This window comes from Nuphar pumila, chromosome 16 (assembly GCF_984573655.1).
Source record: "Nuphar pumila chromosome 16, dmNupPumi1.hap1.1, whole genome shotgun sequence".
Lineage (NCBI taxonomy): Eukaryota > Viridiplantae > Streptophyta > Magnoliopsida > Nymphaeales > Nymphaeaceae > Nuphar > Nuphar pumila.
Window position 1 is genome coordinate 53101299 of NC_143264.1, and position 14242 is coordinate 53115540.

A 14242-nucleotide genomic window follows, 5' to 3' on the forward strand; every position below is an offset into this window, starting at 1 on the left:
TATCTGATACTACGACCTCCGATGCGCACAATGTTCTGAAAAATCCGCTCAACTCAGACAATACCCCCCATATAGGTTTGTCTAACATATCATGGAATGCTAGGGGTATCAATCGTTGCATAAAGATATGACAATCATGGCTCTTCAACCCATATAATTGTCCATCGTCAATCTTCACAGCCCGAGCAATGTTAGAGACATATCCATCTGGAAATCTCAGTTGTCTCAACCATTGACATACATGTTTTATTTGATCAGGTCCGAGCACGTACTTTGCATTTGGTTTCTGTACTTTGCCATTATACTCTTTGAGTTCCAATTCTGGTCTTTTACATATTAATTTTAAATCCATACGGGCCTTCGGATTATCCTTCATTTTTCCTTTAATATTCATTACTGTATTGAACACATTATCAAACACATTTTTCTCTACATGCATCACATCCAAATTATGTCGTATCAATAGGGTCGGCCAATACGGTAGTTCCCAAAAAATAGATTTCTTCGTCCAATTGTGATCATTCCCAAATCCACGGAAGGGTGTAGGACTGCGGGCATCTGTTAATACATCTGGAAAGTATCGCAATCTTCTTAGAATCTCTATGCCAGACAATCTTGAGGATGGACCTTCCGTTTCAGTTGTGCCTGCTTTAAACGCATTCTTTTGTCGTCGAAACGGATGATCGCTGAGTAGAAATCGACGATGGCACTCAAATCAGCAAGGCTTCCTTCCATGCCTCAATCTAAAAGCTTTGGAATCCTCCATGCAGTACGGACAAGCCAACCTTTCATGTGTGCTCCAACCAGATAGCATACCATATGCAGGGAAGTCACTGATTGTCCATAGAACAGCGGCCTTCATGTTGAAATTTTGTTTTTTGTGGGCATCATACGTGGTAACACTGTCATCCCACAGTACTTTTAGTTCATCAATCAATGGCCTTAAATATACATCAAGATTTTGGCCAGGTGAGGTCGGACAAGGGATCAACAGAGACAATAAAAGATTTGGACGTTTCATACACAAGCTTGGTGAAAGGTTGTATGGAGTTACAAATACTGGTCAGCATGAGTATGGAGTTGATCTACCCCTAAATGGATTAAATCCATCTGTACATAGACCGAGTCTAACATTTCGCACTTCCATTGCAAAGTTCTGATGAGTACGATCAAAGTGCTTCCAAGCTTCAGCGTCAACAGGATGCGTGATCTTGTTTTCATCGTGTCGAACTTTATTTGCATACCATCTCATGTGTTTAGCTGTCCTTGAAGACATATACAATCGCTGCAATCTAGGAGTGATAGGAAAGTAGCGGAGCGACTTGTATAAAACTTCCTTTGATCTCGTGCTACCATTGTCTCTTGTCTTTGGCTTGAACCGAGGATGCCCACATGACGGGCATGATATGTTGTTTTCCTGGTCCTTGAAATACAACATGCAGTGATTTGGACAAGCATCAATCTTTTTGTAACCCATACCTAGAGCGTTGACCATAACTTTCGCACGATAGAAATTTTGTGGAAATTTCTCATCTTTGGGCAACATACTATTCACAATCATGCATAAACGGTCAAAACATGATTGACTCAAATTATACTCGGACTTCAAATTCATTAGTTGAAGAACTGCAGACAAGATAGTGTGACTCTCGCAACCGTTCCAAAGTGGCTCATTAGCATCTCTAAGTAAATCATAAAATCTACTAGCTGCATCGTTTGGTGATTCTTCATCTACGGTAGTTCTTACATTACTAGAACTCATAGCAGAACCCAGTTCTGTTCCTGCGGCATCAAATATCAAATCCGTATATGGATTATTGTGCACCACATTCACCCGTGCATCAAAATCGTTTCTAAATTCTTCTCCATGAAACATCCAGTTCTGATAATCACTCACAAAACCCTTTATGTATAGGTGATGTCTAACGCTATGAGGTTCTACAAATCGATTATTCTTATAAATCTTGCAGGGACACCTAATCTGACCTATGGGATCCACTGTACTGACACTTGTCATTGCAAATTCAATAAAACTGTCAACACCATCCATATATTCATGCGATAACTCATTGTTCACTATCCTACGGTACATTCATTCATGGTTTGCAGTCATTTTCTTATGATGTTACGAATAATGGCCTAACGAATTAAAAGAAAACAATCAAAATGCTACGATGAAGAACATATCAAATTTATCATGCAATATATGATGTCATACAATAACAAGAATTTTGATGCATGCATTGATAACTTAATATTTTCATGTGCAAATTATCAATGACACGATACAATCATTTGAAGCATGCTTTCATTATACAATTTCACATGAAAGTCATAATCAAATTGAAAGTAACTACATGCAAGCATGAATACAATTACATCAAACATTGCAATACATTGTAATCATTCATATCAAACAAATGACAAACATGTACCTGCAGCAAACACACTTCAATATCTCACTAACTACTACCATGCCTAGCATGGACTTCATACTCCACAAATAAGAACACTTCAATATTCATACATTAAAATCATGCTCAGCATGATCTCTGAACTCCAACAAAGCAACCCTAAATATTAACAACTAAGTGAGTGTGTGAACAATAAAGTGTTACATCTAATAAATTAAATAACATGTGATACGCTTGCATCACTTACTCACCACGGGTATTTACCCCATTTGCATTGTTTTTGTCCTTTACTTACCACAAGTGGCTGAGCACGAGCAGATTCTGTTGAAAAATCTGCAGAAAAAAATGCTGTTTTAAAATGAAGTCACCACGAAAAAAAATCGAAGCAAATAAAAACATATTGCATAGGGCTTGAGAAGCCTAGTACCTAATGACCTACCGAAACCGCAGGGGGTCAACCCCCTTAGGAACACAGGGGGTCGACCCTCTGTCGAAACATAGGGGGTTAACCCCCTGCCGGAATAGCAGGGGGTCGACCTGCTGCCGGAAACCGTTTCCGACAGCGGGTCGACCCCCTACAGGACACGACAAGGGCTCAACCCTCTGCCGAGGTCGACCCCCTGCCATACACGGCAGGTGGTCGACCCCCTGTCGGACATGGCAGAGGGTCGACCCGCTGCCGGAAATGACAGGGGGTCAACCCTCTGCCGGGGTCGACCCCCTGACGGGGTCGAGCGCCTGCCGGAGTCGACCCTCTACCGGGGTCGACCCCCTGCCGGACATGATAAGGGGTTGACCCCCTGCCGGGGTTGACCCCCGGCCGGACACGACAAGGGGTCGACCCCCTACTGGACACGACAAGGGGTCGACCCCCTGCTGGAACCGCAAGGGGTCGACCCCCTACCGGACACGGCAAGGGGTCGACCCCCTGCCGGAACTGTAGAGGGTCGACCCCTTGCTGGGGTCGACCCCCTGACGGGGTCGAGCGCCTGCCGGAGTCGACCCTCTACCGGGGTCGACCCCCTGCCAGACATGATAAGGGGTTGACCCCCTGCCGGGGTTGACCCCCGGCCGGACACGGTAGGGGGTCGACCCCCTGCTGGGGTCGAGCGCCTGGCGGAGTCGACCCTCTGCCAGAAAACGCAGGGGGTCGACCCCAATCCATTTAACGGTGGGGCCCAGAAATACCTGCGCTTTCTCCGGGCGGCGGCGGCGGAAGGTTGACGGAGATCGATTTCCGGCGAACGGTGGGGGTCGACAGAGAGGTCGACGGGAAGGAAGAGGGCGGCAGGAGGGAGAGGGCGGCGGGCGGGAGCGGGAGCGGGAGCAGCAAAAGAAGAAAGGAAAAAGAGGGCTGGGATTAGGGGTTATGCGACATTTAGCGACGGATTACTTCCGTCGCTAAGCCATCGTAATTCAAAACACGAAAAAGGAGACATAAAATATTCCGTCGCCCAGGCCATCGTGAAATAGCGACGGAATATAATTTGTTGCAATTCCATCGCTAAATGTTGTATTTATTACGACAAAATATTCTCTCGCAAAATCCGTCGCTACTTAGCGACGGATTTTGCGAGGGAAAATAATCTCTCGCTATTTTCGTAAAATTCTTTAATTATAGCAATGGATGCATTTCTCTCGTTAATCTGTCGCTAAGTCGCGACGGAATAATGTCGTCGCTAAATTCCGTCGCTAATCAACTGTTTTTTGTGGTGTTGATCAGGCAAGATGTAGAAACTAGTTTAAACTGAGGCAAGTTTAATTAAACCTGATTAAAAGTCACAAAGTAAGGTTCCAACAAAATATCAAGAGTCACTCAGACACGAACAACAAGGACGCTACTTTCTTCCAACTAGGCAAGAACACCATGACCAAGGAATTAGCTACAATGGTTGGTATGAATTTTGACAACAACTAAGGACACATGAATGGTTCACACGAAACTCAAGTTTACACTCAGTTGAAGCTATGGTCTACACCATGGTCTAGCTGTAATAAGCTTCAACAAAAATGTCCCAAGGTAGGAGATGACTAGGAAAGATCCACCATCATTTTTGTTTAACATTTTTTTTTTCAGCAAAGAGAAAAAGACCCCCTCAACATTTTTCTAGGATCATTTAAAAGATGAATGAGGTAGCATGGCCTCTCATTGGCCATGTTGGAGGCCACCACCTTAATGGCTAATGAGAATGCCAGTTTTAAATGGTTTTGCTTTTGGTTGGTCAAAGAAGGGGGTGTCTTCCTATTGGCCACCTTGGAAGTGACTTAGGTTTAGAGAGAATTTAAGTCTACCTCCATCGGCACCAATAAAGAGTCAAGCAACACTCCTATTGACTTTGGTCAAACAAAATCAAATGGGGTTCATATTGGTCTAGCTATATGGGAGCTAATATGGATCCATTTAAGACAAATTGGATTTAGTACAAGATCCAATTTGTGCAAATGTATCTCAAACCATTTTAGAGCAAAATAAAATTGTTAAAAAAAATAGAAATTTGCCCTGATACCCCAAACACCCTCTAGTGCCCTAAAATAATTCTACCAGATACCATAACTATTCGGATCTATAAGATCCGGTACCTAAAAAAATAAAAAGAAAAAAAAATACATAATGGATTCAAATATTCACAAAAATAAAATTGCTACACAAGATAATTTCTAAGAAGCTAAAAATAAAATTCTCAAAAATTGAGATGTGCCAAAACAAAGGAGTTACCCTGAAGATTCATTTGGACCCGAATGAGCCAGAAAAAAATTGAATCTTCTAGGGTATCATATCCTGAATCGAGTTTGGAGAGTTGGATTTGCATCCAACTCATTTCAATGCTTTGATCATTTGAATGCTCTGCATATTGTGTAGTAGAGGGTTCAAATAAGAGTATCTTACTTGAGAAGACTTTCCAAGCTTATAAATGTAGCCACTTGGTAACTCTCATCGTTTGACTCATAATATATTTTCTTTAGCTTTCTGTCCTTTCACTCATAAAGAGAATATCATTTTCACTTCATATTTCACTCAATTTTTAATTAAAAATTCTTAAAATCTCAAAACTAATATCAAACCAACTACAATCTACTCAACTAGACTACGTTAACCCATGTTCAACCGAGCCCAACCTAATCCTCATCCGCTCTAACTTAGTTGGTTAGACTAACCAAGCTCAGTTAGTCCAAGCCTAATCTAATCAAGCTGCCTCACCTACTTCCTTATCCCTGTAACCCGAATATATAATCTGTCTTTCATAGACCAACCAAGCTTGAACCCGATGCACCTAACTAGCCTAGCCCATCTCAACCACATGACTGACCTATCATAGCCAAACTTAGCGAACTTAGCTGCCTTTCTCTTAACCTACCCCTATCCCACCACGTCTCGCACTGCTAACTCTCTCCTCTTGGCTAATTCAGTAGCAGGGTAACACACACTGTCACAAGAATAGACCATTTTAGCCGTATCTCTAGTGGCATGACTATTATGACATCGGCATTGACACGTATTATTACCATTTTGAGTATTTTTAATAATATTTTAATAATTATAAAAGCTTAGTTTTATTAAAACTAAAAATCGATGTCTTATTTTTTCCAAGAATATTCGAATTCGTGCATCATACCACATCGCGTGTTAAGTCATACCCATGTTCTTGTGGTCATAGTGACTAAAGCTAAAAGCTGCAAAATCTACAACCAAAAAAACTCGCTAGAAATCTCCCATTTTTTAGCAAAAATCTCTGAAATAATAAATAAGTTTAAAATAAAAATAATTTTTATAAGGAAATACAAAAAAGGTAAGAACACAGTTTTTTCATGTTAAATAGCTGATAAAAACATACATATCATGTTTAAAATGCGATATTTATGTTTTGACAAAAAACTCGCAAAAAATGACTGTTTTTAACTTTCAAGTAATTTCTCGCACGATTTGTCAATATGCTCGTGGCATGGGATCTACATTGATTTTATAGGTGTGACCAAAAGACTGGTTCGAGCCGGACCGTTGAGAAAACCCTACCCCACGGCCCGCCTGTTAGGCTCATGGGCCTAATCGGACTGGGCCAAGCCTATATATATATATATATATATATATATATATATATATATATATATATATATAGAGAGAGAGAGAGAGAGAGAGAGAGGTGTGAAATTGATAAGTGTTAAATGGGTTTTTCTATGGTTCCGGTGTTTTTTTCGCAGTTTTGGCCCCATAAATGTGTTGAACATGGTCAATTTTTCAGGAATCACACCTGGATCATGTGTTTTCTATGAAAAAATGATATTTGGAGCATAAAAAAATTTACAAAGATTTTGAACTGTTGATTTTTTCAAATCTTATAAAAATCTATCCAAGTATTGGAATCCAACACTTCAAGATCTGATCCCTATAAAATCAAGTACATAGATCACATCTGTACGGTCAAAATTTAAAAATAAAATAAAAGCATTAAAAAACTCATTTAGCATGTATCATTTTGCACCTACCCATTATTCATATAGGAGGCTGAGCCGGGGCAAAAACCCAGTCCGGGCAGAGCTTGGGCCAAATTAATATGCCCAAGCCCTGCCCGTAGAGGGCTCGGCCAGGCTGCCCGGTCCATTGCCCACCTCTAGTTTCTTTTTATTTGAAACCAGCTTTTGAATCGTGAGACTGCATCCTTTGCACAGACATTCTAGCAGCCTAAAGAATCATTGACTCACAATATATCAAATTATACACTTAAAATCACATTTTTACATTCATAAAAACATGATAAAAGGTGAAGCAAACAAAATACAGCTAACATGTTTTGAGTTAGAGTCAATAAAACTGACCACCACACTAGGCTTCTGAAAGTTCTTTTTTTTGTTTTTATAATTTTCTCAAATCTGAGCATACAGGTGTGTTCTACATGTTTCATTTTATTGGAATGAACTCTTGAATAGTCTAGAGAGAGAGAGAGAGAGAGATGTAAGGTTTTGTCAATCTCATACCAATACATTCACATACTTGGCACATATTAGTATTACAGTTCAATTACAAACCATAGGCTCTGGCTGTGTTCTTACACATTAATGCCACACTGCAACTTCAGAGCCCTTGCCCCACTCCCTCCTTTGAGGGCGAGCACCTATCAATTATTCAAGAGAGAGAGAGAGAGACTTTTATTCCAACGGCTACCCCCTCTCCTTAACGGTAGCCTCCACCGACAACGCACGTGGGCAAGCTACACACGCAATTACTAAAATACCCTGCAATTCTACATAAGACAGGAATAGATTTTCCCATCTGAAATTCACAAACTAACTAAACGACCCCCCTTCAACTTTGTTGAGGGTCAGACTGGTCGTTCCACAACTTAGGCAGGTAGGAGTAGGACTCAAAGAGGAGAACTGAACATAGAAGCCCAGCTAAGCTATTAGGGTAGGGGAACAAGGGAAGAGGTCAGAGGAAATTGAGGCGTGAGGTGTAGGTGGCCTTGGGCGACCAATTCCTGGGAACAACATCCCTTGCTGAGAGGGTCCTGTTGGTGCTCAAAGTCGTAAGCTTCACTGAAAATGGACCCTGCAAAGGACCCCCAATAATGCACCAATTTGCTCCCCACAGGTGGTTCATCTTCAGCCAGTCGCCCGAACCAGCCTGTAATTAAAGGACAAAATGGGGATTAATGAAAATATCCTTTAAGAACAAAGACTCAAGGTTCACTCATTTCAGTATCCAACTACCTGTGCTCTAATTTTATGTACTTAGTTACTAGATGGATTCTCTTAACAGAAAAATTCATGTACTTAGTTACTAGATGGATTCTCTTGACAGAAAAACTCATGAAATCCATTGGGAGCACCCACCCCTAATTTTTTTCATAATTCTTCAATTTTTTTGTCGATCAAACACTGCAAGCATGATGTACATTCTACGTGAAACAAGTTATGGACCATGTGACTTTTGATATACTACATATAATTTTTTTTTAAATCTTTAAAATTCAACAGCCCTACTGCGTACAAAAATTTCAACCTATCAAATAAACTATGTTAAATACATCTCTAAAGTCTTATTGTGAAGATGCAACCTACATCTATGGTTTCTACCAGGTGAGTATACATATTCTTAGAACAACTTTATATATATATATATATATATAGAGAGAGAGAGAGAGAGATGAACATATTAGGTCCTATTTCTCGTTCTGCACCATAGTTTTGAAGTGTTTTATGACAGATCTGATCTGTTAGATGTGTTTAGCATGCTCAATTTAGTGAGAATCGACTCTTGGATCATGTTGAGCCCGGAAAAAGTAGCTTCATAGCCACTGATTTTGGATCATTAAAAAAACCTTCAGATTCTAGTGATCCAAAAACAGGTTCCCACTAAACAAAACCTATAGATCACATCTATGGTGTTAGATGTGAGAAAAAATGCCAAAAACAATAATTTTTGAGGGGGCAGAATGAGAAGGTGGGCAGAAGGAGCGCATTACACACACACACACACACACACACACACACACACACATATATATATATATATATATATATATATATAGAGAGAGAGAGAGAGTAATGGGTCCATGCTAAACCCATTTGGTGCTAAACTACATGTTAAATGGGTTTTTAAGCTTCTTTGTTGCTTTTTATGCGGTTCAGGCCCTATAAATGTGTTGAGCATGGTCGTTTTACTAAGAATCCATAACTGGATCATGTGTTTTCGATGGAAAAAATGATGTTTGGAGCCTCAAAATTTTACAAAGATTTTGGTTCATTGATTTTTTGAACTTTATAAAAACCCACCCATGTGTTGGAATCAAACTCTTCAAGAGCTGATCCCTATAAAATCAAGTACATAGATCACATCCCCACAGTCAGAATTTAAAAATAAAATGAAAAAGCCCAAAAAGCCTATTTAGCATTGCGGTTTAGCACCAAATGGGTTTGGCACATACCCCTTACTATATATATAGTCACTAGAATATGAGAACTAGAAATATGGGCATTTCCAACACTTTTTTTTGCAAATCTAATCATATGGATGTGCTTGGCAAAGCGAATTTGTTAGGAATCAACCATTGGATTGTGTATTTCGATGAAAAATGTGATTTTTGAATATTTATGAAGATTATGAGCCATTGATTTTAAAAATTAAAAAAAAATCTCATTTATGCATCAAAATTGGATAATTCAAGAGCGGGTTCTTATAAAACCATGCATGTAGATCACATCCATGCAGTTATATTCAAGAGAAAATAACAAAAAATCTATGAAATCGTGGTTCACACATTAGTTCTTATATTCTAGCTCATATATATATAATTTCCTAGAAAATATGAGAACTGGAAATATGAGCATTTCCAACACCTTTTTTGCAAATCCAACCATGTGGATGTGCTTGGCATGGTGAATTTGCTAGGAATCAACCATTGGATTGTGTATTTTCGATGAAAAATGCAATTTTTGAATGCTTATGAAGATTAAGAGCCATTGATTTTAAAGCCTTAAAAAATCTTGTTTATGCATCAAAATTGTATTATTTAAGTGCGGGTTCTTATAAAACCAAGCATGTAAATCACATCCGTATGGTTAGATTCAAGAGAAAAGAACAAAAAAATCCACGAAAATCATGGTACACACGTTAGTTCTCATACTTCCTATTTTGTGACTCGACCAGAGTACATAAACTTTTTTAAAATAGGACATAAAGACACAATTTTTATTATTTTATTCATTAAAAATAATTTTAATATTGATCATATAAAATAATATCTATTGCTAGAAATATTACAAAAACTATTAAAGAATGTCATGTTTTGTGCTTATACACATTGTGGCTTGTGGCTTTCCAGAATATAAAATAGTGAAAGCAAGGATAGAATAAATCCAACAAAATATAATGTTAAAAGTACCGGTCTGATTTGCATGGATCCAAGGTCTCCGTCTCCATCTTCGAACTCCACCAGAAGAGACAGCCAGTAATCCGTGGAACCCTCGTTCACATGGAAGGCTATGTTCTTGCCTGGGTACTTGCAAGGGGTCCTGCACACACATATTTCTTGTTAGAAACCTCAGTAATTAATCCTTGATAAATTCATAGAGAATATCCTAAGCGTTATTTTTTTAAACAAATCCGAACGAAGTCTTGGTAAACAAATCAAAGTAACCGAACATGGCATGTTCGAGCTTGGCTTGTTTACCAGTGGACTAAGCTCATGACTTGGCTCATACTTGTGTTTAGCCAAGCCGAGTGTGAGGTTGGTTTATTCTTGAATGATACGACTTAAACACAATCTGACTCGTTAAAAATTCCATGTCATTTATAAATGAAATATATACATATTTTTCATGTATTACACTAAATATATATATATATACTACACTCAAAATATATCACACATAAAATATACAAATGTTACTTTTACGAGCCAAGTCGAACACTCTGTGTTTGAACTAGACTCGTTTAATCTTAATGAGCTACTCCTGGCTCGACTTGCCAGCTGTATGAACCAATAACAGATGAATTCATGGCAATTCAAACCGAGCCGAGTCACAAGCTGCTCGGTTCATTTACCAGCCTTAGCTATTCACGGCCAGTCACGCCAGGCCAATTGAAGAAGAGAAAATTCGAATCCCAAATAGGTGTATCTGTATACCAAGCACGGCCAAGAGACGAATTAGTATTTTTGCTTTGAGATAAGCAAGCTCTTGCTTATCCGTTGCTCAGCCGAAGCTGGGCGACTCCCTGCCCCACGGGTTTACACTACTGTAGGAAAAGTGACTGTAAGTATAGTAGGCTTAGCCAGCGTGACTAAATCTCTGATCCCGAGGGTGGTTTCGCCGTCTTTCATGAAAAAAGAAGAAGCAATAAGTACACCAGAACGACTAAATCTCTGATCCCGAAGGTGGTTTGGCCGTCCTCATGGAAAAAACAAAGCAAGCTGGGGGTAAGGCGGGTCCAAGTTAATGGTCCCAAAAAGTCTGAGAACGGGATTGCCTGATGTGATCCTTAAGTAAGCTGCTCCTAGGGCCCACGGTAGGGATGCAAACGGTTCAAGTCCGGAACAGCAAAATACACAGAGTCAGATCTGATCGGATCCAGAACAGCCAAAATTTGCAAAAGCTGATCCGGCCCATTTGCATCCCCTAGTTCACGGCCATGAAGTAGCAGCCGACACTCTCCAAGGTCAAATCAAGCTAGCCAAGTACCAAAATAGGAAACTTCATCAGCCAACCCGTACAGAAAATGTGCCCATCGTGGACAATGTCAATGGAACTGGTGGATCCTGGATCTAAATGAAGCACATGCGGGATGAATCGGCAAATTCTTTTCCTAATTTGACAACATGCGAAGATTCTCTGTCATTCAAAACCAACAAAAAGACTAAAAAAAATATGATCCTCAAGTGGTATGCCAACTAGATACGGATTTTTTTTCTATTATTATAGTTTCCTATATAATAAATTGGGTCGATCCAGTCAACTTTGCTGATTCGTTATGACTTGGAACTTGCAAACAGATTGGATATGAGTCAGACCATCGCCGATTCAAATCAGAATCCAAATCTAGATCTAAGTGAGCAGAGTGGAATCAATATCTATGAAATCTAGATGGGTAATACTGGACACGAATAAAAGGCTGGAAACAAGTTCACACATGAAAAAATACAAACAAATTGGATATGATCCAAGTCCAAACATTGATCCAACAGATAAATGTGATTTAAATCCAAATACGAACTCAAAATGTCAGATTTGATGAATCCAACTCCCATCCGTTTACACATTCAGATCTTATTTTAAGATTCATACCCGAGAAGGAGGTGTCAGATGCAGTAAAATTTCATGACTAGCTATTGGTCCTTTTAGCCCTAATCACAAAGGGATTAAGCATTATATACCAATAAGATCAAGGAAGGAACGTAGGGTTGCAAAGGGGTCGGATTCACGATGGGGTTTTTGCAAATTTTGGCTGTCCTGAATCCGATCTGATCTGATCCGACTTCTCAATGTATTTTTTATCCGAAATCTGATCAGTTTGCATCTTCATGAATTGAATAGCATCTCTTAACATCTCATTTATCCACCTCGTCCCCTGTCCAAATGAGATCTGGTGCCGTTGGTTAACTAACTTGCCAATGGCAGGGACACCCACGTAGGGTTGGGAAACACGCCGAATTGCTTGTGGCTCAGCTCATGTTCAGCTCGTAAAGTGCTTGTTTAAATAAGCTCGGCAAGCTGAATATGAACAATAGGTACTCGGCTCGACTGGGATAAGCTCGTTAGATAGTAAGAAATACATTTTAAATATATTGTACATATATTCTTTTATAATTCTAGTTTTTCAGCTAAAAAATAATATATTTTTTCTATAAACAAGTCGGCTCAAACTGGGGTCGCTTAACTCGAACTTATCAGCTCGAACTCAGCTTGACTCCCTTCAAGAATGAGCCAAGTTTGAACACTTGAAGCTCGTACCAGTCCAAGTCCAACTTAAAGAGACCAAAGTACCCTCGCAAGTTGTACAAGTGTTGTCATGCGTGGTCAATGAGTCAAAATGTCAAAAGCACACCAGCAGAACCCTAGCATTGAATTCGAGAAACGACTAAAATACCCCTACACTACCCCCATCTGTGTGCCTACATAGGGCCCAGACAAAGTGATTGGTTCGCCTATCACCGTCCATCTCAAAGATGGACGTTTCACATCACATGACCGAGTCCTGCTCCTTTATTACCATTAAAAAAGAAAAAAGAAAAGCGTCGAGGATGATATCAAGCAAAGAAGAAACAAATGAAAATCAAGAAAGTAAATGACGAAAACACCCCTAGAAAGCGAGGAGAGGCGTACCGTCGGTAGATCAGCTGGATCTCGCCACGGTCTCGGAGCTGAGACCCGAACCCCGAGATGGCCATGCGGCCGAAAGCGGCGCCGCTGAGGTCGAAGTGGGTGCGGCCGTTGGCGCAGTAACCCCCGGGGCACTCGTCCGTCACGATGATGGTCACCGCCCGCCTCGAGCAGATCTCCCTGTCGTTGCACATAACCTTGTAGCAGGCGCCACACCCTTCCCCGCCCCTGAACAGCACCGGGCTCACCGCACCCACCCTCGCCCTCAGCGGCCGGACATCCACCAGCGACCCGTACCCGCACGCCCCACCTGCATTAATCTCATTCATTAAACCAGCAGCCTAGTAGTAGTAGTAGTAGTAGTAGTAACTGGATGCTGCCATCTTTAACGTTCACCGGAACGGATCAAAGGGAAAAAAAGAGAAGCGTACCGTCGCTACCGTCGCCGTCGGGGCTTCCGTACCAGGTGGCAGTGGCGGGGTGCCATTGGTAGTCTACATGTGGAGGAGCCAGCGACTCGGCGGAGAGCAGCCAGCATAGGAGGAGCAAACCAGCACCGTATCGGCCGCGAACCGGCATTTTTTCCGGCTCAGCGAAAGAGAGAGAGAGAGAGTTATTGAACGTCCTTCCTGCGCGCAATGAAGGAAAATGAGGGAAGGAAGGAAACGTGGAATAAGAAGGAGGAGAAAGAAGGGAAGAGGTTTTCCTCCGCAATTGTTTTCCCTCGTCCCGATTCAATAAATGAGACCGATGCAGGGACGGGGGAGAGAGAGGGGAGGGAAATGGCCGTTACTTTTTAGCTTTGTCAGTATACCATAAATGCCCATAAGATTGTCGGCATTTTACGAAGAGGTCGGGGCAGAAAGGAGCGTGACCGTTGGTCTCCTTGTCCTTACCGTTAGTGTGGGCCCCGCCTCCCTTAAGTCTCGGTGTCCTTCTTGTCTCTTGGACAAGACGTGGGCGAGGAGGGATATCCGTGGAATTTTATTATTTGCAGTCGGAATTATTAAAAAGTC

At 40.8% G+C, this 14242-nt stretch overlaps 1 protein-coding gene across 1 annotated transcript; it reads right to left on the reverse strand.

Annotated features, from left to right (window-relative positions):
- Window positions 1–7368: 7368 nt before the first annotated feature.
- On the reverse strand, window positions 7369–13971 carry LOC149813241 (expansin-B16-like). The gene is made up of 4 exons (XM_089990874.1): window positions 13658–13971; window positions 13230–13536; window positions 10292–10421; window positions 7369–8031 (listed from the first exon to the last, which is right to left on the reverse strand). The coding sequence occupies exons 1-4, from the start codon at window positions 13803–13805 to the stop codon at window positions 7837–7839; spliced, it is 780 nt and encodes a 259-aa protein (XP_089847000.1). The 5' UTR covers window positions 13806–13971; the 3' UTR covers window positions 7369–7836.
- Window positions 13972–14242: the final 271 nt, after the last annotated feature.

What these genes read in the sequence shown, in the direction of transcription:
- LOC149813241 (XM_089990874.1), bottom strand. Translation starts at nt 13,805, where the DNA reads ATGCCGGTTCGCGGCCGATACGGTGCTGGTTTGCTCCTCCTATGCTGG. An exon ending in CGACGGCGACGGTAGCGACG is followed by an intron (nt 13,537 to 13,657) that starts GTACGCTTCTCT and finishes AGATTAATGCAG; the next exon opens with GTGGGGCGTGCGGGTACGGG. An exon ending in ATCCAGCTGATCTACCGACG is followed by an intron (nt 10,422 to 13,229) that starts GTACGCCTCTCC and finishes ATGTGTGTGCAG; the next exon opens with GACCCCTTGCAAGTACCCAG.